The sequence below is a fragment of the Onychomys torridus genome, chromosome 8, assembly GCF_903995425.1.
Source record: "Onychomys torridus chromosome 8, mOncTor1.1, whole genome shotgun sequence".
NCBI lineage: Eukaryota > Metazoa > Chordata > Mammalia > Rodentia > Cricetidae > Onychomys > Onychomys torridus.
Window position 1 is genome coordinate 37,948,851 of NC_050450.1, and position 25,618 is coordinate 37,974,468.

Here is a 25,618-nt window from a genome sequence, read left to right on the forward strand (position 1 = left end):
TTAAATCAGGAAGGTGGAAGGAGGCGGGGTTGCTTTGTTTTGTTTTGTTATTGTCATTTTTCAGCACTGGAGATCAAATCTAGGGCCTTCCTCTTGTGAGGCAAAGACTCCGCTCCTAAGCTACTGTTCAGCTCCAGGAAGGTTTGTTTTGTTTTGCTCTGTTCTGTTTTATTTTTTCCACGGGGCACTGTTATAGAAGCCCAAGTATACAGCACCTCATCCTGCTGGGAGGTCGTTTTAAAAACAAAGAATGCCAGGAAGGGTGTGAGGGAGGCCACTGGATTGACACCAGGAGTCCACGAGCTGTCGAGCTGTCAGAGCCTCAGGGATGGCTGGCCTCCACCTCCTCTTGGCCTCTTAGGTCATTCAGGGCTTTGCCTGAACTTGGCTCTCAGCCAGCATGGTGAAAAGTAGACCCAAGTTCAGCCTCTAGAGGCCCAATCTGATCACTTGGGCCACTGGAATCCTGCCAGAAGAGAATACGGAGTGCCAGTGAGGACGTATAAGCACTGTCTGTGGAAATGCAAAATGGCGCAGCTGTTGTGGAAAAGCATGGTGATTACTCAAGAACGACAAACAGAAGGCTCCAACAACCCCGCTTCCCGATCAGCAGCCCCTGCTCACCTGAAGTCTTGATCCAGGATATCATAGCAGGGTCTAGAGTTACCTAAAGGGCAAGGACCATGAGGAAGAACGGAAGAAAAGGTATAGCTTTCAGCTTTATAAGATGAGGGGTTCTGGGGGGGAGAAGGGGCTCATACCTTCAAAAGGCATGTAAGGGAATTCACAGATAGCTATGTGATATGGATTAGATCTGTGGTAGTTTTTAAAGTTAACTTTTTAGATTAGCACCCAGAGTAATTACTTTCCTCATGGCATCTTTATACATGTGTGTCATTATACATCGCTACTACACACCCGTCCTCCCTCTCCAGCTCTTAAAATTTCCCCCGCCATCATGATCTAGTTTCCTGACTACAGCCCTTCCCCTGCCACCAACCGCATGCACACACACACACACACACACACACACACACACACACACACACACCAGGTTTACATCTAGGCTCTGTACATGAGAGGAAACATTGGTATTGATCTGTACACTTGTTTCACTTAACGCGGTGATTTCCGATTGCATCCAGCTCCTGAAAATGTGATTTCACCTCCCTCTCTGGCTACATAAAAAAACTAGAAAGACTCTTTTACTTTTTTTTTTTTTTAAGATTTATATTATTTATTATGTAAACAGCGCTATTTCTGCAAGTTTGCCATATGCCAGAAGAGGGCATCAGAGCTCATTACAGATGTTGTGAACCACCATGTGGTTGCTGGGAATTGAACTCAGGACCTCTGGGAGAGCAGTCAGTGCTCTTAACCTCCGAGCCAGCGCTCCAGCCCCTCTCTTTTACTTTTCTTTTTTCTCTTCTCTTTTCTCCTTTTTATCCTGTTGTACAATTTCACTTCTTACTTTCTTTGCCCACTAACATTTTTCTTTATTAGGGATAACTTTGTATTACTTTAAATTTGCATTTATTCTACATTTTGTTGCCTTTCTTTAATACTATCAGTGGAAAAGTAGTTTTTTACATCTTTTAAGTGTATTACTGTATCTGATTTGTTTTTAATGTTGTTGTTACCACTGCTTCCTCTTCAGACAGTACTGGGGATGGAGTTCTCCAGAGAAGCTAGTCACTGACACCCCCCCACAATAAATGGACATTATCAACCCTGACATATGTATAAATCTCAGCACAGAAACACAAGCAACATGGTGTGGGGCGCTAACATGTCTCCTCCAAAAATCTGTAGCTTTACAGTAACTGAGAATCCAAAGATGCTGGACAAAGAATAAATAAGAATATTTTCAAGTGATCCATGAATAATAATAATAATAATAATAATAATAATAATAATAAAATGATCCTGGTGAACTAAGGAGGATCACACAGTATATGAAAGGGGTTATTCTCAACCTTCCTGATGCTGCAACTCTTTAGTAGTTTTTCATGCTGTGGTGACCCCCAATCACATTATTTTTATTTTTATTTTATAACTGTAATTCTGCTACTGTTATAAATTGTAAATATCTGATATGCAACCCCTGTGAAGGGTCATTAAGCCCCCAAAGGGGCTATGACCCACAGGTTGAGAACCATTGCATTAGATCAACTGGATTTAATAGACATCATAGAATAGTCCATCCAGCAGCAGGAACACACATTTTGCTTTTTGCTTTTTTTTTTACACTCTAAAGCAACTCCCAAAAAATACAAAATAATTTAAATAATCTCTTACATGTTACAGATCATAATGGAATAAAATCAGAAACCAACAACAAGAGACAGAATAAAAATATATACAAACACATAGACTAAATACTATGCCTTTTCATGAATACTGCATGTTTTCTCTCATCCATGGAATCCAGACTTACAACACACAGAGTTGAAAGCAGAAGAGGCAGTACTAGGTTCGGGCAAGGGGCCTGGGGAGGGAGGAAGACAGAGGGCAAGAAAGAGCCTTGGAAGAGTGAGTCATGGTCACTGCATCATCATACATGCTATGCGGGAATGTCACAGTGAAACCCCCCAATATGACAACATGCATTTATAAATTTAAAGATTAAAAAGAAGAAAAGCAAGGCGGGTTCATCTGATAAAATCCTGAAAGAGTTGAGAATTACTTGTGGAATTTTCCACTTAGTTATCTCAGACTACAGTTATCACAGGTGAACACTGCTGTCAAACCAATTAATGGGCTTGGCTTTCCAGGAAGGTGGCAGGTCAGAGCAATGTCCCTTCTGAGCAAGAGGCTCGCTCGGGGTATTATGGGTGTGACAGTGGGACCCACTATATCCACAGTAACATAGATGGTCTCAACACTGCCTCTCAAGCATTCCTTCCAGGAAAACCATCCAAAGGAGATGCAACCTCCCAAGTTAAAAACTCATCTCCCACTGAAATCACTTCTACAGTAACTAACAAAAGCCTCCCGGGTCAAAAAAATAAGGAAAAGATGCAAGGAATGAGCAGAGCCATGTGAGTCTGCTCAGTGTTAACGAGACACAGGCTGAAAACAGGTGGAATCTGTGTAGCTGGAGTTTTCTCCGGTCCTGCCCAGCACCATGGTCCCTGCAAGCACTTATAAAATAATCACTCATAAACTTATATTAATTAAACTGCTGGGCCATTAGCTCAGGCCTACCACTGACTAGCTCTTACACTTAACTCAGCCCGTTTCTGTTAATCTATATGTTCCCACGTGTTCCGTGGCTTTACCTGTTGCCTTTACATGTTGCTCCCTGGATGGCAGGCTGATGCTGACGCCTCTTCCTATTCCACTTTCCTGTTCCCCCAGTTCTCCTCTCTGCTAGTCCTGCCTATGCTTCCTGCCTGGCTACTGGCCAATCAGTGTTTTATTTATCAATCAATCATAGCAACATATTTTTACAGCATACAGGACATCCCGCAGCAAATCTGCCCACAGTAAGTCTTCACAGCAGTTTGGGGGCAGCTGGAGAACCCTTCCTCTTCAGCCACAAGGACCAAGGCACACCTCATCTGCTGTGATAGAGGCGTTCCAAAGCACTGGAAGCCAGATCCCCCCATTAATGAGCCAATTGGAAGGGTATCAATGATTTGTTCTCTATTACACTTCTGCAGGTGGCAGAGAAGAAAGGGCTTTCAGAGAAACTCTAAATACACCAAGCTCATCTGCCACCTTTGAGAGTAATTTCAAAGACAGAGAAACGTCCCAGGTCCCCACCCCACCTCCACTTTTTTTTTTTTTTTCAGCAGCAGCTATGGCCCAACTAAGTAGTAGTCAAGAGTAAGGACTGGTCACCTAGCCAGGCTACTGGGCTTTCCTTTCTGGCTCAAACACACTGAGGCTCCCAGACCAGCAGGAGCTGTGACATTTCCATAGTCTGGGACCAGGAACCTATAGCTCATTGAGAGATGTCCTAGGGACCTTCTTATTTGCACTGTGCTCTTCAGGCTTCCAGCCCCAGAACCTGCATAATCATTCAGCCCTTTCATACCCTTGGGGAGCCTGTTCCCACCAAGCATGGGCCCCAGACCTGGACTGTGGTGACGTTGAAGTAGTGTTAGACCAGTTTCTAGGTGTAGGCCTGGGTGGGCCCTATGGAGACAAAGCATATCCTCAGTTCCCGTCCTCAGGAAGAAAGGTCCAGCACTTGAGTTCAGGAGACCCTGCCAAGAGGAAATCCCCAGGACTGCTGAGGTGGGATGTGAAATCCTCCCAGGGTCCACTGACCAGAGGAGGAAGTTGGCTGAAGTTCTGCCCATTAGTTGAGCAAACAACACATTTCTCAGAAGGGCGAGGTTCCACCCCTGGATATATGAGACCCTCAGGAACAGGCTCCAGAAGAGTGTCTTAGGAGCATCTTCTGAGTCTCATTCCACCATGAAGATTACCACCACCTTCCTAGTGTTCTGTGTGGCTCTGCTCAGTGACTCTGGTGAGTTCCCTTGGAGCTTGGCATCTCCTATGGAGGGGTCTGCCATCAGTACCTGCTCTTTCCTGGCCCCTGCTCCAGCTGGTTTGGGCCCTATAGCCTCCCACTCTCGTGCACCAGGCAGCTGACAGTAGTAGCTTTTCTAGCAGAAATGCCTCCAGAGGCAGCCAGATGCTCCCCACTTCAAGGGTTTCCTCTTTTTCCTGTGCCCTGCAAAGCCTTCTGCTGCCAGGCCCACCTGAGCCTTCCAGCTGCCTCTCACGTGCCCACCCACCTTTGGCTTCTTCTCTTCACCCACCAGCCTGACAACTGAATCAAAGGCCAGCCCTGGCTGAGAATGCCCACCCCATCTGTTTTAAACCTGATTAATGTCCCCTCATTCATAAAGGCACAGTAGGAATGTCCCCAACTCTGAAACCCTACCCATCTTCCTATGGCTCTCTCTGCAGCCATCCCCTCCCAGGGCCACCACGAGATCACTTTTCCTCACTTTTGTTGGTGTCTCCTTTGACACTGGGCAGTCATCAATCAGGAAGTAGGTGTGTGGTTGTGAAGTCTCCCTTGGGTGCTGCCCCTGGAGGAATTGGGTCTTCAGGATCCTTGAGAAGGCTCTAGGTTCTCTCTTTTGTGTTGGCAGGTATTGCTTTCTTCGTGAACTCAGTGGCCAAACCTTTGGCAGAACCGGTGGCTGCCCTTGCCCCAGCTGCAGAGGCTGTGGCCGGGGCTGTGCCTAGCCTACCATTAAGCAATTTGAGCATCCTGAGGTTCATCCTGGCCAGCCTGGGCATTCCGGTGGATCCTCTTATAAAGGGTTCCAACAAGTGTGTCACTGAGCTGGGCCCTGAGGCTGTAGGGGCTGTGAAGACACTGCTGGTAACGTGGGCATCTTCCCTGAATGGCTCTCCCTCCCTGTGTGGGTAACCCTCCCTAGTCACCTTCACAGTCATATAGGAAGCAGCCCAGTCTGTATCAGGGAACCCTTGATTCCTGTTCTGCTCCAGGAAGCTATATTCTAAGCTATATCTGTGACGAGCCCAAGGAGTTCATCAGGGTATACCTTTCGCAGGCTGCCAGCAGGCCACGACATTTGTCCTAGGGCCCCCTCCCCATGGGCTTCAAAGGAACCCTCCCCAGAACCAAGCAGTTATGCCTTTCTGCCTTGAGGAACCCTGGGTGCCCAGGTCCTCTCCTCAGCAATCCTTGGCAGTGAAGGGCACTCTCAAACTTGGCTTCTTTTCCAGGGAGCCCTGACAGCATTTGGTTGAGGTGAACCTGGAAGGATTCTGCCTGACAAGATGTACTCTTCAATGAAAGATGGAAACCCTACTGCTCACAACTTTCCTCTACCTTAATAAACTTGGCTAGAGCAGCTTTGCAGTTGATGTCTTCTTGCCTCAAAGCCAATCCCTAGAGGACGCCAAAAGCATCATGCCTCTTTCTGTGGGGGGTGGAGGGGAGAGGGTGTTCTTGTTTTCTGTGGTTTCTGGTGTCTTTGCTCAGATATCCCAGTGTCTTCAATTCCCTCTAGTCTGTATTCTACCAGGGAGACCATGATGGTCTGACCCTAATGTTCATGGAAAGGCCCCATAGAACGCAGACACTGATACCCACATCCAGGGAAATGCCGCGGTACACTTCATTAATAACTGCATTTTCCTTCCTGGGAAGGGCTTTACTCACTTCTTTGACGACCTACAAACTGAAGCTACTTGATCTGTTATACGAAAACATAGGGCTTGGAGTTTTCCATTCCAATTATGGTAAGAATAACCAGGGATTTCAACTTTCCAGTATTGGGAGGTGATAAGCTCACAAACTAGAGGGAAAGGCCACCTGGACTCAGATGAGGTTTGAACCTCACTTTCAACACACTGCCCCTATGACCATCAAAGAGTATGGAGCTTTGTGGATGGAAGACACTGATCTGAATAGTCCCCAAGACTAATAAGATGAATTGTTTTCCATCTCTGGTGAAGCAGATGGGGACACTCTGACATGTCCCTGGATAACAAGAACATGTCCAGACTCTGTAGATTGTCTGATAACCATGCCCTAAGTTGCCATGGGAACACTGTACACTACAGAAGCTCACCAGAACTGGGAGTGGGTAGGCTTATACCAGATAAAAGAGCCCATTCTGAGCCAGATCTGCTACCCTCTTCAACTTGTGGATCCCCCCGCCCCAACAATGAGAAACACTTAGAAGAAACCTTAGGACTGAAGCCCAAGACAAGCTCCTGCAGATTCCTGGGGAAATGAGACCAGCATAATCCTGAAGAGGCTGGTCCCCAGATACGTTATTTGAGAAGTGTGGAGAGTGCAAAGGGGTGGGCTGTATTGGATGCTGCAGTATGTCACCCAGTTTCCCTTTCAAGAGGTCCTTTCCATAGCTGTTGAGTGCTGGCAACTGATAGCACCTAGCTGAGTTGCTTTCTGAGAACTGCCCTCAAAGAACTGTAAGGTCACACTCTGAGGCAGAGGAAGTCTGCATTCTGGCTGACGTAGGATCTATTTATTTCTATGTCACCAGCTCTCTGGTGTAGGTCATAAAGACCTGAATGCTTGGCTTCAAGGGGGAACAAATCTGAAGGGTCTTCACAGGGCCAGGGTCTTTACACTCCCAGGGAATCATCCGAGGACTCCATTACCTGGCAGCTTCCCCTTTGCTCAATATTAATTCCTTAATTGTTTTCCACACCACCACAGAATTGTTTTAATAATGAACTGTTATTATTATTAACTGTGTGTGCAGTATTCTGGCTCCCCATTCACACAGGTGTTATCTGCTACATCTTTCCCTTCCTTAAAAATTGTTTGTGTTGTAGAATATATTTTAAGGTGTGTTTTGTTTATGTTGCGTTTGTTTAACTCTGTGAAGCTGTGTTACTTTGCCTGTCTAAAACACCTGATGGTCTATCTGTTAGAGAACTGAACAGCCAGCCAGCCAGGCAGTAAGAGCAGTCCATGCTCATAAGCAAGTCACCTCTGCAGCCCACTTCATCTGTTCTGGCATCAGGGTAATAATACTGACTCAGGAGAGGTAAAAAGTTCTCATCCTGTTTTAAATATTTGAAGAACTGAAAATTTCAAAATACAAGGATTTAAAAGAAGGAACACTGATCCTTAAATGTCCATTGGAATTTACCAGTGAAATCATAAGAAGGCATAGGCTCTTCTTTCCACAGGGTTTTTGTTTTGCATTTCCCATTACTAACTCAGTACCATTATTTGTTATATATCCACTCAGATTTTAAGTCTCTCCACCCTTTTTGAGATGTGTAACGTTGTACAATATTCCACAGTAATTCTCTCTACTCTGTGGGGTTGGTAGTAACCTAATTTTAGTAACAACTTTTTTCTCTTTTGCTGACTTGGACACTCATGAATTTCACTCATCTTTCCAAAGACACAACAAAGGCAAATTTTTATTTTCCATTTTCTATTCCTTATTCCATAATACTCTGCTCTGCTCCTCATTCCTTCCTACTTCCTGCTTTGGCTTGTCCTGTTAGTAGACAGTTATCTTCTTTTTATTATTAAGAACTATTCTATTCACTTTACATACCAACCACAGATCACTCCCTCTTCCTTCTTCCAACACCCCAGCCTTCCCCCAACCCACCCCCCATCCCCACATTTTCCAAGACAAGGTCTCCCATGGGGAGTCAGCAGAGCCTGGCACACTCAGCTGAGGCAGGTCCAAGGCCCTCCCCACTGCACCAAGACTGTGCAAGGTGTCACACCTTAGGCATTGGGCTCCAAAAAGCCCGCCCATGCACCAGGGACAGATCCTGATCTCCCTGTCTGGGGCCCCCCAAATAGTTCAAGCTAAACAACTGTCTCCCATATCCAAAGGGCCTAGTCTAGTCCCATGGGGGCTCTATAGCTACCAGTCCACAGTTCATGGGCTTCCACTAGTGTGTCTGGTCATCTCTGCACGTTTTCCCATCATAATCTCGATGTCCCCTGTCCACAGAATCCCTCCTCTCTCATCAATTGGATTCCCAGTACCAACCCCACATCTGACAGAGGGCTGATCTCCAAAATGTATAAAGAACTCAAAAAAGCTAGACATTAAAATACTGAACAATCCAATTAAAAAATGGGCTACAGAGCTTAACAGAGAATTCTCAACAAAAGAATTTCAAATGCCTGAAAAACATTTAAGGAATTGCTCAACATCCTTAGTCATCAGGGAAATGCAAATCAAAATGACTCTTGGGATACCATCTTACACCTGTCAGAATGGCTATGATCAAAAACACTGAAGACAGCTTATATTGGAGAGGATGTGGAGTAAAGGGAACATTCCTCCACTGCTGGTGGGAATGCAAAGTTGTACAGCCACTCTGCAAATCAGTATGGCGATTTCTCAGAAAACTGGGAATCAATCAGCACCCAGCTATAACACTCTTGCCCATATACCCAAGGAATGCTCAATCTTTTTTTTTTTTTTTCTTTTTAAAGATTTATTGATTACATATACAGTGTTCTGCCTGCATGTATCCCTGCAGGCCAGATGAGGGCACCAGATGTCATTACAAATGGCTGTGAGCCACCATGTGGTTGCTGGGAATTGAACTCATGCTCTCTGGAAGCAAGTGCTCTTAACCCCTGAGCCATCTCTCCAGCCCCAGAATGCTCAATCTTACTACAAGGACACATGCTCAACTATGTTCATAGCAACATTATTTGTAATAGCCAGAACCTGGAAACAACCTAGATGCCCCTCAACCAAAGAATGGATAAAGAAAATGTGGCACATATACACAATGGAGTACTATTCAGCAGTAAAAAACAATGATATTATGAAATTTGCAGGCAAATGGATGGAACTAGAAAATATCTGAGTAAGGTAACCCAGACTTAGAAGGACAAACATGATATGTACTCACTCATAAACGGATACTAGATATAAGGCAAAGGATAACCAGACTACAACCCACAGCTCCAGAGAAGCTAGCTAACAAGGAGGACCCTAAGAGGGACACATGGATAGCCCAGCAAAGGAGAAATAGATGACATCTAGATGAGCAAAATGGGAGTTGGGGGGAGAATTAATGGAGGGCAAAGAATGGGGGATAAGAACATAAGGAAATGGGAGGGTCAAGCTGGAACAGGGACAGAGCGGGAGAGCAAGGAAAGAGATACCACGATAAATGAAGACATTATGGGAATAGGAAGAGGCAGGGTGCCTGAGAAGTTCTTAGGAATCCACAAGGATGACCCTACCTTGGACTACTGGTAATGGTGAAGAGGGTGCCTGGACTGGTCTACTCTGGGGACCAGACTTGTGCATATAACTGTCATCATAGAGCCTTCATCCAGTGACTGATGGAAGCAGATGCAGAGATCCACAGCCAAGCGCCAGGCTGAGCACTAGGAATCCAACTGTTTTCTTCTTTAATGCCTCTGTATGATAACTTCCCCCTATGCATTATTCTCACTGCATTCCTTGCTTCAATTTTTTTTCATTCACTTCAGAGAACGTTGCTTTCCCTTTTCTTTGAGCCACTGGCTATTTTGGTGTTAAGTTCCAATTATTCTTGAATTCCCCAACTTAATTTCATGTCACTAACTAGAGACTAACTTTTCTATTAATTCAAACTATTCCATGTAGTTGAAAAGACAAGCACTCTATTATTAGTCTCACACGTTTATTAGATTTAGTTGGGTTACAGCGATGTTTAATTTCCTACCTTATATTCTGCCCAGTTTTGTTTTTGACATGGAGCCTTGTTATGCTGTTCAGTAACTGGTGGTGCTGGCCACTGACAGCCCAGCTTGAGTGTTCAAGTATGAATGTTCAATCACCCACTTCCCCAACGTGTTGGCTTTATAGTAGTTTGGAGTTCTGTGGTCTGGTGTGCTCATTACAAGCAACCCCTTAATTTCTAGTAATGTTGTCTGATTGGCATGGCTACTTGCAACTAGTTATGTTTATGTGACATTTTTCATCTACTTATTGTGAACTTACTTGTGTCTTTACACATGACAGCTCCCGTAGACAGCACATAATTATGTGGATGCTATGGATCTGAACTCAGGCCCGCAGGCTTGTGCAAGTACGTTACTCACTGAGCCATCTCCCCAGCCAGGTCTTACTTTTTTGGGGTTAGGTATTCATTTTTTTAAACTTGAAAAACTTTTAAAAGACAGAATAAAGTGTAAATTGGGCAGCATGTACACCATATGCATGAGTGTCCTTGGGAAGCATTGTCCTCCCTGAAACTGGAGTTACAAACTGTCTGCCATGTGGATGATGGAACTTAAAGCCAGGTCCTCTCCAAGAGCCTCTAATTGCTGAGCCATCTCTCCAGCCCTTCAATCAACTGACCTGTGGCAATAGCAATGTCTTGTACTCTACAAGAAACTGCGGGGCTAACTGCAAACCTTGCACTTTCATAAGACATAATTTTATAATTTTGCCACAAAAATTTCCCTAACAAGTCATTTTCCACCCAGTATACCATTCTCCTCCAGTGCAATAAATAAGAGCTCTTTTATAAAGCTGGATGACCTAGAAACCGATCTTGGGGTTTTCCTTTTTTAGCTGTTGGAAATCCTGATTTCAAATGATTATCATCTACTACTTTTGTTTTTAAAGACAAGGTTTCTCTGTAACAACCCTAGCTGGCCTCGAACTCAGATCCACCTGCCTCTGCCTGGGATTAAAGGTATGTACCAACTACTGCCCATCATCACCTTCTTGACCACTATAAGTATTATAATACGCACTTTGGGGAAAATATGCCTTTTATTCTATCATTTATACAACAAAGCCTTTCTTTTATTCTACTATAGTAAACTGTCATCTATGCAGATTTTTTGTGGCATACCTAGTTTTCACTATGTTGTAATTAATAGCTCTGCATACCCAAGTTCTATATTAGAGCTGATTCTAACTTGCCCACACTTAACTAAAAGGAGTCTTAGTACATAGGTACTACTGTACTTTATAATTCCCTTTTACTATACCAGATATTTCCAGTGCCATCTGTACAAAATACTCAAATCAACTTCACAATGCTTTGGCTTTAGCAATACATGCCTAGAATTCAACTGACACTGATTAACGGGATGTTTGTGTGTAATATTGAACAACATAGTAGATCTCTACTTTGTACAATGAAAGGAATCCTAGAAAGATGAGCCAAGGGGCCAGAGAGATGGCTGAGCAGTTCAGAGCACTTGCTGCTCTTTCATGTCAGGAATCTCACACATACATACACACAAGTTTTAATTTTTTTTTCAAGACAGGTTTTTCTGTGTAACTGCCCAACTGTCCTGGAACCCACTCTATACCAGGCTGGCCTATAGAAATCAGCCAGCCTCTGCCTCCCCCTCCTGAATGCTGGGATTAAAGGTATGTATCATAACTGTCTGGCAAAATTTTCTTTTTTTAATTAAAATTCTTTTCAAGTGAGGCAACAATGGCACACGTCTTTAATCCCAGCACTTGGGAGGCAGAGCCAGGTGGATCTCTGTGAGTTCAAGGCCAGCCTGGTTTACAGAGTGAGATCCAGGACAGGCACCAAAACTACACGGAGAAATCCCGTCTAAAAAAACCAAACAAACAAAAACAAAAAACAAAAAACAAAAAAAAACAACAACAAAAAAACACAGAAACAAAAAAACTTAATAAAAAAATCAAGCTTCATAAATAACAAAATCTATTTCATGGTGCCCATCAGAATCAGATTTCAGGTTTAGAATAAAGTTTCAGGTACTTAAAAGCCGTGAGTGGCAAACACCAAGAGCTAATCCCTTACAGAAGAAAGGACATTTAAAATTCTTGGCTTGCTTCCATCTTCAAAGGGTTGCTCTGTTTTGTTTAAAGGTTTGATTTCCTGTGTGTGTGCATGGCATGGACATTTATTGCTCAGCTCCCCGTCTTTCAAGTGAACCATTCTGAAGCTATTGGTCACTAACGAGTAGTCTCATTACTTTCATCTCCTCCACAGCGCTGCTTAGAACAACGCTTCCAGAATAAAAACCTGGCAACACTGCTCCTCATTCAATCTTCATGTGGCTCATTACACCACTCACAGGACGAAGTTCAAACTTCCCACCATGTCCCAGCTGTTCCACTAGCACTCTCCATGAGCTTGGACGACATCACATGCCAAATCCACTCATTGTGGCCATAGACCGTCCACAAAGGATTTAATATTTCTGCTGTTCATCTGGGAAACAAGTTCTCAGTACTTTAAAATACAGCCACAAAGTCACCTCTCAACCCATGCGGGCAGTTGCTCATTAGTGTATGTGTGGCATTTACTGCAACAGGTTATAAGGGCCAACAAGGCACAGAGACTGTACCTGTAAATCTATTAACACCTGCAACTCAAAATGAGCGTCAACGAAAAAATAGCTTAACCCTCATCATTCAACAAGATAGATCAATGACAGAGTCTGAGCCCAAAGGCTTATTAGACTCACTCTGGAGCAACCTGGTGAATAGTGGCAATAAGAACTGTTTAAGTCTGCCCTGGGTCACACTTGCAGAAAAAAGCAGTTTGTCCAGACAGGTCCAAAGTAAATTTAATAGCTATGGGGTAGATTGTAGAGTGATTTAACTTTGCAGCTCATAGAAAACAAGAACACTGACATCTTGTTCACATGATTAGAAGTGCTGGAGACAGGGTTCTTGACATCACCATTATCCATCAGTTTCCCTATTTCCTAGGTACAGACAGACTTGCAGGTTATACTCATTCGGAGAACTTAGAACCTGATGGGACAAATGTACTTACAAACAGTTCCCAAATCTGCAAAAACACTAGCTGAGAGCTGTCTTTTACAGCATCTACCTATTCTAATATGTGTTAGGTTAAACTTGTAGTAGAGAACACCTTTAATCCCATCACTCTGGAGGCAGGCAGATCACAAGATCTCTAAAGAAAGACTCTGGAGTATTTCTAACAGCTTATCTTAAAATCAATTTAAATCTGAATTCTGGATATACATTAACACTGCTACCTAAAAGCTGAAAATGTTACACTGTTTTCAGCTCATATTTTTTAAAGTAATTGTTCCATAAAAAAAAAAAAAACCAGAAAAACAAACAAAAACAAAAACCTCACTAATTAGAATTTATAAAGTATACTTAACTTTTACACTTATTTGCTTTTAGGAAATATTAGACATCAGGTTTATGTGGCATATGCTTACTCTAAGATCCTAACGGTTTCTCTACAGTCTTCTGATTTTAAACATTTTTTTCAGCATGTACATAAAGTTTATGGAAGTACTTCTTACTCCACCTTTTTTAAGATGGGAGACTGGAACCCTTGATTGTCTTGCCTCAAGCCTCCTAAGTATGGAAATAAGAATTGTGTAATTTCTGAAAAGGAAATCAATGTTTTGGTTTTTAAACTCTAAGCCCATATATGAAAACTTGGGAAATCAAACTGTTTAAAGGTTATACATGCAATAAAATTTAGAGATGTAACAATAAGACCTTTAATAATTATTATAACCCCAACACAATGTCTACTACTGTATTTAAGTGTTTATTTAAAATATACGTCAACGTCCTTCCATAACATGAGCCCATTTTTTTTTTATATCATGAGGTATATGATAACAGTAACAACCCTAAATGCAAAAGGACCATCTATAACCTAAATATAAAACTGAACTTTGGCAAAGATGAGTGTCACAGAGAAGAACACAGCCAACGAGAAAAGGTGTTCCCACCATTTCACTGCACCGTGCCCTGTCCCCACATACTCCTCCCCTGTAATGGTGAGCTGTAACCTGCCCCAGAGGACTGTGAACTGTAATGCGCAGTCTCCTGATTAATACCTGCTTTGAAGCCTCAATGCTACAGCTGTACAAATTACACTTTTAAAATATTTGAAACAGATTTTGAATTTATTGGTTGGCTATGAGTAGGAAAATACATTGGTAAGGAAAAGAGACCCTGTATATAAATATAATACTAGCTAGTTACAATTTGACCAAGAAGATTCCACTGAAAAGAACAATAAAAGCCCTTGTTACCACCAGTCTATATGGTGTAAATTCAGCTTCTCATCACTCTTGTCAAAGAGCTGCCTACGCAGATGTGACATTCTTGAGCTTAGTGCAGATAGTGTGCTGGGTTTTGTTACATGAATGGTAAACAAGAGTTAGTCCAGTGCATTACACAATATAATGTACTGTGGATAAAGACTACTCTATTTTAGACACTACATCAACATACCAGTTTTAAAGATTTATGTAACCAAAAGGAACAAAGAGAACATCTTAAAATACTGCTTACGGTTGGAGGACACCTGCTTATGTCCTCTGTATTATCTGCAACACCTGTACTGGATATTGTGACAATCTCCTGTAATTGTCTTGCCTGGGTTAGCTTTGTCCCATGACATGACCACTAAACTTAAAAGTCATGATGGAAATGAGTTCTGTAGTTTAAAATAGTGAAAAAGTGGAACTCTAAACCATGAATGTTATTGGAAAATGGAATCTTATAGTTTCAACTATAATTTAAAGATTTAGAAGTGCATTCTACCCAATTTAATTATGTCTTTAGGTTTCAAAGTGCTAATACAAAATAAGCTTTCCTGGTTGTCACCAAATCAAATCAAAGTACAAACAAAAACAAATTTCTTGGAGATGTTCTGCCTGTGTTCTGGGATTATTAAAGTTGCAGCAACAATTTACTTCTACAACTTCAATTTATACTATGCTATAAATTAATTTCAATGAACATTTAAATTCTCAAAGCATAAATAATTTCCAATACTGTAAACTGTGCTTCAAAAGTTTTACAAGGATTTGAGTGCCTCCAATCTTCTCATCTTTAGAACAGGAAACATATTCCAAACATTTTGTAAAACACTAAGGTGTATTTATCAGCAAGAACACTAAAATTACATTATAGCAAAACATTACATATATTTATTACAGAATTTTTCAAAAATAATCTAAATTATGAAAACAGACTAGTTTTATGCATTTTAAGGAATATAGGTTCTTGGAAGTTATTTTGGACACAAAGCATTTAAAACATAAAACCTTGCTTAACAAAAGTATCAGTCTATTTTGGTGTGAACATTTATTCTCTATAGATTCAAAATATTTTTCCTTTGAAGGTTATACTTGTAAATCTACACTCTCGGTCAACTTATCACTATCTAAACAAGGTGGAGATGTCCAAATGACCCACAGAATGCATTATGCCCAGAAGAGGCAAAACAAGTACTTCAAGACATAATAGGCAATTGTATCTTACTATGCTGCCCCCAAATATGTTGTAGACAGTAATGAATACAGATGAAACGTTTTGTGTAAAGCTCAAACCTTTAGCATCTAACAAGTGCACTCTAGTTCCAGCATCCATGGAAAGAATACATCTTCCACTAACAAATGCAAAAATGAGTAAGTGCTCCTCTCGGCTCCTCACACCACGCTCTCTGGACCTGTGGTTCTCTAAGCAGGTCACAGGGAAAGTGGCATCCTCAGTCCCATCAGTCCAACCAGCTCCAGTTCATCCTCACTGGAAATTGTCATGATGCACACTACCAACACAGTGTTTATGAAAATCAAGTCAAACACATCTTATATTCACACTTTACAAGATAGAGAAAGACAGAGACAGAAAGAACACACACAGAAGAAACAAAGCCATTAGAACTTATGTACTGGTTCTACACCAGTGTTGATTACAAGCTGGATGTGTTTGGTGCCAACATAACTTGAACAAAGAGAAAACCCACAAACAAACAAACAAACAAACAAACCCACCTTCATAATTAAGATTAAACAAACAAAACAAAACAAAAACTTTAAAGGAAAAACAAGGTCCAAGACAGATTCAAGATCAAGACCTTTTACAGAATTTCTTAAAAAGAAAAAAATTTCATTTATTTAAACAGTATGTAATTTTATTTCCTCTTAAAAACAGCATAAGCAATTAAATGTTTTCTCATAAAATTTTGAGTCATCCAAAATGGCTCAGTCTCTGTATAAAACTGTTACCACTCAACAGTTCATTTTAGTGCCACGCGGCGTCCTTCTGCTCCACTGCCTGCAGTTGAAACAAAAGCAGCCAGACAAGCTCCCTCTGAACTCATCTGATTTTGAGAGAACCAACGACTGAGAACAGAACATATACAAATTAACTTTGTAAAGTTAAAGGTGACTTTAATTTCTAATCTACTAATGGCACTATGGGCAAAATATAGGGTACAGTATAACTTTCATCTTGGTTGACATATTAAAATTCCTTAGTCACTTTAAAAATGATCCGAACAATTGTCTTAGGGAACCTGTTTGGAAAATGCATCTAATTTATACTGCTTCATAAACAGAAAATTACTCTTCTTTTAAAAAAGGAATGATTTTTAAAAACATAAGGAAATAAGGAATACACATGATAGTGGTACTCTGGGTGCAATGGCACCAAGAAGCAGTGCTTGGGTCTGTGAGCAAAGACCCAGGACCCAAGAACGTGTTCCAGAATGTGCTATCCAACGCTTTACAACGAGGAAAAGCCACAGCTCATACAAAAGCATTTTCATAAAAGTCTCACAAATGTTAGTCTTTAAAAAATATAAAAGATGCACAGATTTTCTCTGCATGCACAGGCAGTGCTTGGTGAGAACAAATTTAGGCAGGCACAGTGGAGACAGAACAGAAAATGTCTCAGAAAGGACTTAGAAGCTGTACCTAAACAGCTGTAATTTTTTAACTTAAAAAGTTAAAGATTTAAAAATACCAGAATGTACATATGTCAACTATCATATTCCATAAATGCTTATAGATCAGCTTATCTGTCCTGGTAGAAAGTTTCCATAGAAATTCAGGAATTCATACATAAGTTGCCTCTGGTCCAAGAAAATATCCCAAGGTCTAAGCAAACTTACATTTAAAGAGTAATGTTCTCAATTTAAAAATAAAGTAGTACAAAAGGGCTAACAAAACCCCAACAGTGCAAATCACTGCAGAGAAAGTCTGTTGCAACTTTGTTACCAGCTGGCCTTCAGAACATAGGACACAGGTTAAAAAAATAAAACAAAACAAAAAACCCTTAGCTTACAATTGTTTTCAAATTTGTTTGTTTTTTTCTATTTAGTACAAAATTTCATAAATCAGGTCTTCTGCGGATCATATACAACCATAAAGGCAAAATTCAAATTCTACATTTACAAGAAGTCTGAAAAAAAAAAGAGGAGTAGAGTCTGGAAGAGTGGTCTCTGATATGACTACTGGCCTCAGAAAACAGTGCTGTGATTTCTGTGCAAACAGTACACTGCTCACACATCTTCCTATTTCAAGGCATGACAATATACATTGGAGAGAAGAAACAGGAAAATTACTGGTAACAAATTAAAAGATAGGTGTAAACACACCAGTCCCTGTCTAGCAGTATATAAAGCATACTGGGCTCAGAATTTGTCTGTTGCTAGCACCTGGCTTTCATACTATATCCTTTATGAAATAATCAGACTGAAAAATCAAATGATCATTGAGGAAAAATCCCTAGTGGCCACACTCACTCCCCTATATTCATGTTTTCATGAGTTTACAAGGAAATCTGAGGTCCTCTGAAAGTACTTGACTACCTCCTGCCAGGAAGGTGAATGCCATTAACTTGTGGCAGGAGAGGCAGTAAGAGCTCCAATTGTGCAAAAAGTGAGAAGTGGTCAGAAGGAATAAGTGGATGTGGGCAGCCGCTGATATTATTTTCAACTAGCCAATGGTGGTCCAAAGGTCCCAGGATGGCTAAAGTATTCAGCTGAGGTTTAGAATAGAAGATGTAGTCAATTATACCCTGGAGGAAAAAAAAAAAAAAAAAAGATTATAGCCTAAGCAAGAAAACAAGAAAATTACAAGTGTTTTCAAGATATATCCTTAGAAGCAATTTGCTAGCTTGACAAAACAGTAAGTAGTATGTGTAACCCCCAGTGCCACATTGAGAAAAACAGAAAACAAACAACCCTACCCAAGTCAAACTCAGCAGAATCAACCAGTTGCAGCAGGTTTTCTTGGATTGCCAGCCCCCAAATCATGACGTGGAGACTTGTTAGCTCTGAATGCTAGGCCTTAGCTTGTGCTCATTTCTAGCTAGGTCTTATAACTTAATTTAAATGTTTCTCTTTATCTATGTTTTGGCTTGGGGCTTTTTACCTTTCTTTCATTCTGTATGTCCCATTTTTCCTGCTTTCCTGGCTGGCCCCTGGATCTCCTCCCCTTTCCTTCTCCCTTGAGCCTAAATTCCCCCTCCTCTACTTATTCTCTCTGCCAGCCCCGCCAACCCCTCCTCTACCTAGCTACTGGTTGTTCAGCTTTTTATTAGACCAATCAGGTGACATAGGCAGGCAAAGTGAAACAGCAATGCACCTTTACAGAGTCAAACAAATGAAACATATCTTTACATCTACAAAGACTAACAGTGATCACATGGTTGTCTACGGAAGGAAGATCAATGACCACTTCTGCCAGTAAGTTAAGGCTACTCAGTTCCAGCCAGAACACACACTGGTATTTAAGACTTAAGAAGTCACAGGACCTGCTGATAAAAAAAAAGGTTTTGAAAGCTTATCAATCTCAAGACATACCTTGAAATCAAATGTGTAATTCGTGTAAGGCATCAGGCCATTCTCATAGGCACTCTTTAACTTGAAACCATGAGTGATCCTTCCATTGGTCATACCATTCTTCCCATTACAGCTGAAGTTTGTAAGACTTTCATTGTATCTCAGTTCCTTAAAGTCTTTATGGTTTGTTTCTACCCCACCGGTGCTCAAATACTCTACAACACCTGAAGAGACAGAAATGCACTTGTATTTGTCAAGCATACTACACAACAAACAATATAATTTTAAAAGAGCATGTAATAGTTCAAAAAGCCACACAAGTTCCTATTCTCTAAAATGTTTTTTTAATTAGTTATAGTTGGCCCAAATTAATTAATTCTTATGTAATTACAGTACCCAAATATTTTATATTTTGGTTTGTTTAAAACTACCTGATAAATAGATGTGTCTTCTCAAATCCTTCAATGGTTATACAGTTGGCTAGAATATGCCTGCTAAACTTCAGATTATTTCCACTTTTTAAAAAAGATTTATCACAATCAATCAAAATAGTATGCAGGTTTCTTCATATCCCAAATTATCTACAGGGCTATGCAACCCTCTTTTGGGTTTTATGCATTATCTTATCATATTACCAAACTATGGAACAGAATGTCATCAAGTGAGAGAGCAACTTAACTATTTCTTAAATTCTTAACCATAAAGTAGGCTCTACAAACTTATTTTAATTTTTATTATATTACTTAGCAAGATTAGACATTTCCCCACAATGCTATTAGGAATTCTCCCCATCCCTCTGATACTTTGCAGCTAGAGGGCAGAACAGATGTGGAGAAGTTGTCAGAGAATCCTCAGCTGTTCAGCAGCAGTGATCCCCAGACAACATGATGGCCTGGGGCTAAAGAATTAGATATCTCAAGGACTTTTTGTTGCCCTGAAAACAAATTTTAAGTTTCTTCATGGCTCTATCTACTGTGGTATCAATAATGTAGTATCAAATTCATCAACTATCAATATGGTGGTATACAGTCATACACATAGGCAAGTCCAAAAGCACTATGTGTTAAGAGTACAATCAAAGAGCTGGAACACATATGGATGGTCTGAGTTTGCTACTGATTCTCTATACTATCCACAGAAAAGTATTTAAAATCAGGCTCTCTAAATCCTTCTATATGACAAAAATCAAGAGCATTGCTTTTTTATGATCACCACATCTGTGTGATAAAAAGGTCTTAATTTCTAAGTCAAATGTACTTTATACTTTTTATAAAAGTTACCAGAAGAAACAAAATTTGGGATTCTCTAATAGATTGTTGGTTAAATTTAACTGTGATCATATTTTATCACAGGCTGGAATCCCAAAGAAGTTATCTTAACAGCATTTTTAGAGTCTGAATTACAAATGTCTTAGGGTTTAAACAAAACTGTGTTTTTAACAAGTTATTTCAAGTTATCAGCCTGGAGCTGGGGGTATGGTGACATGTGTCCTGTGGTTCTATCTATTCAGGAGGGAGGAGTTCTTGAGTCTAAGATCCAGCCTCAAAGAAGAAGGGTGAAGAATCAGGGGAGGGATACACAGAGAAAGAATGAGCAGTATCTACCATCACCATCCTAGGTTTCTACACTCTTCCCCCTTGACCATCTTTAAAAAAATTGTAAACCCTGTTCATGGCTGCCGCTACAAAATGATTTTTCCTTTAGACAAAATTCTGGATTATAAAAACATACATTACAGGGCTAGTGAGATGCCTCAGCAGGTGAAGGAACTTGTCTTAAAAGCCTGATTACCTGAGTTCTATATTCAGAACCCAGGTAGGTAATGGTAGAATAGGACAATCAACTCCATAAAGTTGTTCTTTGATCCCCATGCAAACCTTGATATGTACATGCATTTGTGAAAGTGCTTAGTATATGTGCACTTATACTAAGTTTTTTATAAAACAAAGGAAAAACTTGGAAAGTCAAAAAGCACTATTCATATAAAATATTACTTTTCTCACCAGAGTCTGGCAAAGAATTCAGATCTGCACATAACACAAGTGGAATAGATCCACACTCTCCCAATACACTGGGTTTGAGGCTCCGAGAGGCTTTATCAATAATATTCTTCACTTCCGAAAGGAACATCATAGTTTGTACCAACTTCACATCCGAGTATTCAGGGTCCCAATGCATATGAGCATTAGCCACAAGAATAAGTTGTTTTTCTGTTCCCAGATGTGATTTTCCAGCTATATTAGATAAAAATAAAACAAACTCTGCATCAGTCTACAGCTTCTTATAGCATCTGAAAGCAAGTGAAATTTCTCAAAAGTATCTACGATGTATCTAGTGATTTCCTACCAAATCACTGAATCCCAAGAATTCTATATCTGAATCTATTTGATAGTTCCAGCAATAAAGCCTAGTTGGAAAGATAGCCCAAGACAGTTATTTTTAGGTATCCAAAATCAAACCTCTCATATTTGAATCTAAATTCTCTTAGACATATAGTCTTTAGCAGTTATTAATTCTTTGGCTCTTGGGGTTTTTGTTGTTTTTGCAGAATTGGAGACTGAGAGTCCAAGCTTTATGCATACTCAGCAAGTACTAACACTGAGACACAATCCTCAGTCACTAGGTTTTATCTTTACATTAAATATCTCAAATTCCACAAGTTATAGAAGTTCAGTTCTCAGCATCCAAATCACTATTTGCATATTCTTAATTAGAAAAAAAAAAAAAGGTGTCACTGAAGACCAGTAAGGAAGACAGACATAAAAAATCAGCTTTACCAAACACCCTTGCTGACAAGAAATCATGGAAGCAGGAATTGTTATCCCTGAGCATTTATTTCAATTACTATTTACCTCAATGTCTTAAAAATATCTCTTTATCTTTATGCCTTTCCTTTTTTTTTGGGGGGGGGGTTCGATACAGGGTTTCTCTGTGTAGTTTTGGTGCCTGTCCTGGATCTCGCTCTGTAGATAGACCAGGCTGGCCTCCAACTCACAGAGATCCACCTGGCTCTGCCTCCCAAGTGCTGGGATTAAAGATGCGTGCCACCACAGCTGGGCTTCTTTATGCCTTTTCAAGACAATAACTTTTCTGGGCCATGATTCCTCTTTATCTTTGCAGTAGAAAAAAAAGATGTCTGAGATTTTAGAAAAGAAACATACTCACTGAATTTCTCTAGGTGTTAGAGCAGATCATTTAACACACAGATTTCTGTTTTGAAGCCATCTAATTGGAACTATTAAATGTGGGGAAATGGGTTGTCAGTTTTACCAGAAGTGAATGATGACTCACATGACATGTCAATCAATTCCTTCCCAAGCTCCAGCAGTACTGCAACCCCAATGTTGTCTTTCGTCATGACTCTGTTCAGCATGGCCTCAGACCCTTCCGAATTCGCCATCGCTAACTGGTTAAATTCAACAGTGTGTTTCTGAACCAAAGTAAATCTGAAACAAAGCACACACATAACTGGGATTACAAGAGATTAGTTTCTCCCAAACTTTGTTACCAAGTAAAGTCAATTCAGTTATACCACAGGCAATCCTATAGTACCAAGCTCCCTAAATTCATTTAAGTTGGTTTCTAGTCTAACTTGGCTTGTTTCTGAGGTACTGAGGTACCCAGGGTCTTGTGCATGTTAGGCAAATTCCCTGTCATTGATGTATATCCCCTGACCCAAACACTGATAGATACCGCCAGACCTTAAAGTTGTTTTTAGTCTGTGCTTGCCACAAAAAACAAACAAACAAATTGGAAATACCTTTACAACATAATACAGCATAGTCAGTCATCTTTACCATTAGTGCTGGAATATTTCATTTCATAATTTTTAAACAATTATCTTCCAAAGCATAGGTTTCCTAGAGGAAATGTTACCTATATAATATTTCATTTTAAAAGCCCTAGTAAGACAACTCAAAGAAACAGCAGCACTTTCAGCATGCCCACAAAACAAGTTATTTCAAACAAAAACAAGACCCTTTAAACTTTAAATAGTTGCATTCTCTTGAATATAGCACTTCTTTCTCTTATTTACCAATTAATTGCTACATCCTTGGCCCCACCCTGCAAATACTGAGGACATTATCTCTTTACCAAAAAAAAAAAAAAAAAAAAAAAAATCAGATAGCCTTACTTGTCTGTCTTGAAGAATATTGCACAGCCATCAACATGCTTTCTTTCTTGTTCCGACATTGTCCTAGCTCTGGACTTAGGACTAAAGAATCCATTATAGCCACGTTCTTTCAGTTCTACCAGAAAAAAACTGTAATACTGCTCTGTTTCGACCTCCTGAAAAATCATAACCAGCAAAATTACTTCAAAGACAAAAATCTGTCCAATAAATTAACCCATGTGTACAGCCTGAAATATTTTTTCTATAAGCTACAGATTAAAGAACAGAATATCTTCAGAATATATAATTCATCTAAAACTAATCAGAAAACTTTATTGCACCAGTTGTCAATGCCAGTTCTTTGTAGTTTAGGTACAAAATAAAAGACATGTATTCCAACACATGTAGATTTGTCTTAGAACTGATGGAACAAGGGAATCACAGCTGTCACATATTTTTAATTCTAGACCCATAAAGAGAAACAATTAGCCAAAACTGTGTAAGTTATTATGAGAGTTGTGCTTAAAAAAAAAAAAAAAAAAAGCCCTAAGTTACTGTACAGACAATCCAATCTTTTTCCACTTCACCTAACTTTTCTATAACGGTTCTGGTAAAACAAGACTATATCCAGATAATGCCACAATTTTAGTAACTTTGCCACCCAATTCCAAAGCAGTAAACAGGGATATTAGAGGAAGAAGAAAAGGTACTGCCAATTTTTAAAGCCTACTAGAACCCATTTTGCTTTATTTGACAGCACAGGGTTGCAAAGCAAGACAGTTACTGTTCTCAGAATTCACCTAAACCAGAAAAGGCCAGAATTTTAAGAGCTGCTGAAACTAGGATTTCAAATATATTAGCATAATATATTCTAGAATAACTGCTTTTTGGTTTGTCCTGGTTTGAAGGATCATACAACTTGAAAGAGTCTTTTGCATGACTTACCTGAAGACTTATAATATCAGCATTGCAGCTCAAGATTTCTTGAATAATGGCCTTTTTCCTGTAGTCCCAATTTAGTGCCCACGATGGACAGTAGCCGTATAACTGCCGGGTCGCATATTTATCACAAAGAACATTATAGCACATGACAGAAAACAAGGCTGTAGGAAAGATAACTGATTCACACACATGGCAGAAAAAAAACCAACAGCCATAATTATTTCAGTAATAATCCTCACTTAAGTCTGACTTCAACCATTCAACTTATAGCTACTGAAAAGCTATTATACTATGCCAGCTGTGGAAACAATGAAAAAATAAGTAATGGAAGGACAGATAAATGAACCAATTAGGAATCAATGTGCTTGTATCTACAGAAGCACAAAGACAGGTTCTTGAGTCTTAACTCCATAAACCAAGACTCCTTATTTCTTCTATGCCACCAACTGTTAATGTAAGATGTGGAAACTTGACATGCAGTTTCCGTAACAGGCTGCCCAACTTTCTTTTTCTTATAGAGCAACTACAGACTAACTTGAACATGAACTGTGAGTCTGGCTCCAGAACACTATAAAATATCGAGTACTACATCAAAGAAAAACACAGAGGTTACTGTTGGCTTCCTGGAGCACCAAAAAAGTTTTTCATTATAATCTACAGAACAGCACTGTCTTAAACACAGTCTAAGAAATATTTTATTGCTAGGAAATATATTGTCTAAGCTACAGGAAAAATGGCAATGGTAGATTGTACTGACATAGGGTTGCACCAAAAACCCACAGCACATTTTAATTATCTATGAAGCAAAATAAGGCAAAGTAACATGAAATGAGGTAGCCTGTGTTAATTCATGCAGCAACCAGGTACATCATCAGCCAAATCCTGTTAAAAATAACCTGAGAACTAAATCATTCTCATAAAACTTAGGTTAAAAATAGATCAGAGGCCTCTAGTTCAATTCCTCTCAAGTAAGAAAGCTATCTTATAATTTTGCTAATATCAAGTACCTTTAGAACACATCAGCACACGGAAACCTCTAATGAGGAAAGATTTTAGTGTATTTGTTCAGAGAATCTGATGCAATAGGTCAGGTGCTCAACAGTGGCAGTATTGACATTCCGAGGGACAAGTAGGGGCTGACTAGGCCAGGAGCTGTAGGGTACTTAGCTGTGTCCCTGATGTCAATCCCTAGGTTGCTGCAGTATTTCTCCCATTTTTAACAATCAGAATTATCAAAATTGATACATGTCCCGTGGAGATAAAACTGCTCCGGGCTGAGAAGCAATGCATTACAGAATCAAATCTTTATCATTATTTCCCAAACTAAAGCAAACTATAACAATGCTGCTTCAATGTTGTTAAAAATCTGAATCATGACAACAGTATTTTCAGATTTATCAAGAGCTGGTCACATTAATAGTTAGAAAATAGGGCTACCAACCCGTTGGCCTTGTTCGGTCTGGTTCTTGTAACATGATCCAAGATCTTGGAGGTGGTTGTTCTGTTGAAACTGGGTATATATATATATAA

General features: G+C 40.1%; 2 protein-coding genes across 3 annotated transcripts in view; one reads left to right on the top strand and one right to left on the bottom strand.

The window, feature by feature from the left end:
* The first annotated feature begins 4,385 nt into the window (after positions 1-4,385).
* On the top strand, positions 4,386-5,769 carry Scgb3a1 (secretoglobin family 3A member 1). The gene is made up of 3 exons (XM_036194802.1): positions 4,386-4,483; positions 5,118-5,353; positions 5,722-5,769. Exons 1-3 carry the CDS (start codon positions 4,429-4,431, stop codon positions 5,743-5,745), a joined length of 315 nt encoding a protein of 104 aa, XP_036050695.1. The 5' UTR covers positions 4,386-4,428; the 3' UTR covers positions 5,746-5,769.
* Positions 5,770-17,531: 11,762 nt separating this feature from the next.
* Positions 17,532-25,618, bottom strand: part of Cnot6 (CCR4-NOT transcription complex subunit 6) — a 38,542-nt gene continuing 30,455 nt past the window's right edge. For both annotated transcript variants that reach the window (XM_036196410.1, XM_036196409.1), the window contains exons 6-12: positions 25,530-25,598; positions 24,092-24,249; positions 23,168-23,322; positions 22,324-22,478; positions 21,036-21,266; positions 19,054-19,256; positions 17,532-18,266 (exon numbers count right to left, since the gene is read on the bottom strand). In XM_036196410.1, coding sequence (XP_036052303.1) covers positions 18,054-18,266; positions 19,054-19,256; positions 21,036-21,266; positions 22,324-22,478; positions 23,168-23,322; positions 24,092-24,249; positions 25,530-25,598 — 1,184 coding nt within the window. In that variant the 3' untranslated portion in view covers positions 17,532-18,053. The remainder of the gene's footprint in view (positions 18,267-19,053; positions 19,257-21,035; positions 21,267-22,323; positions 22,479-23,167; positions 23,323-24,091; positions 24,250-25,529; positions 25,599-25,618) is intronic.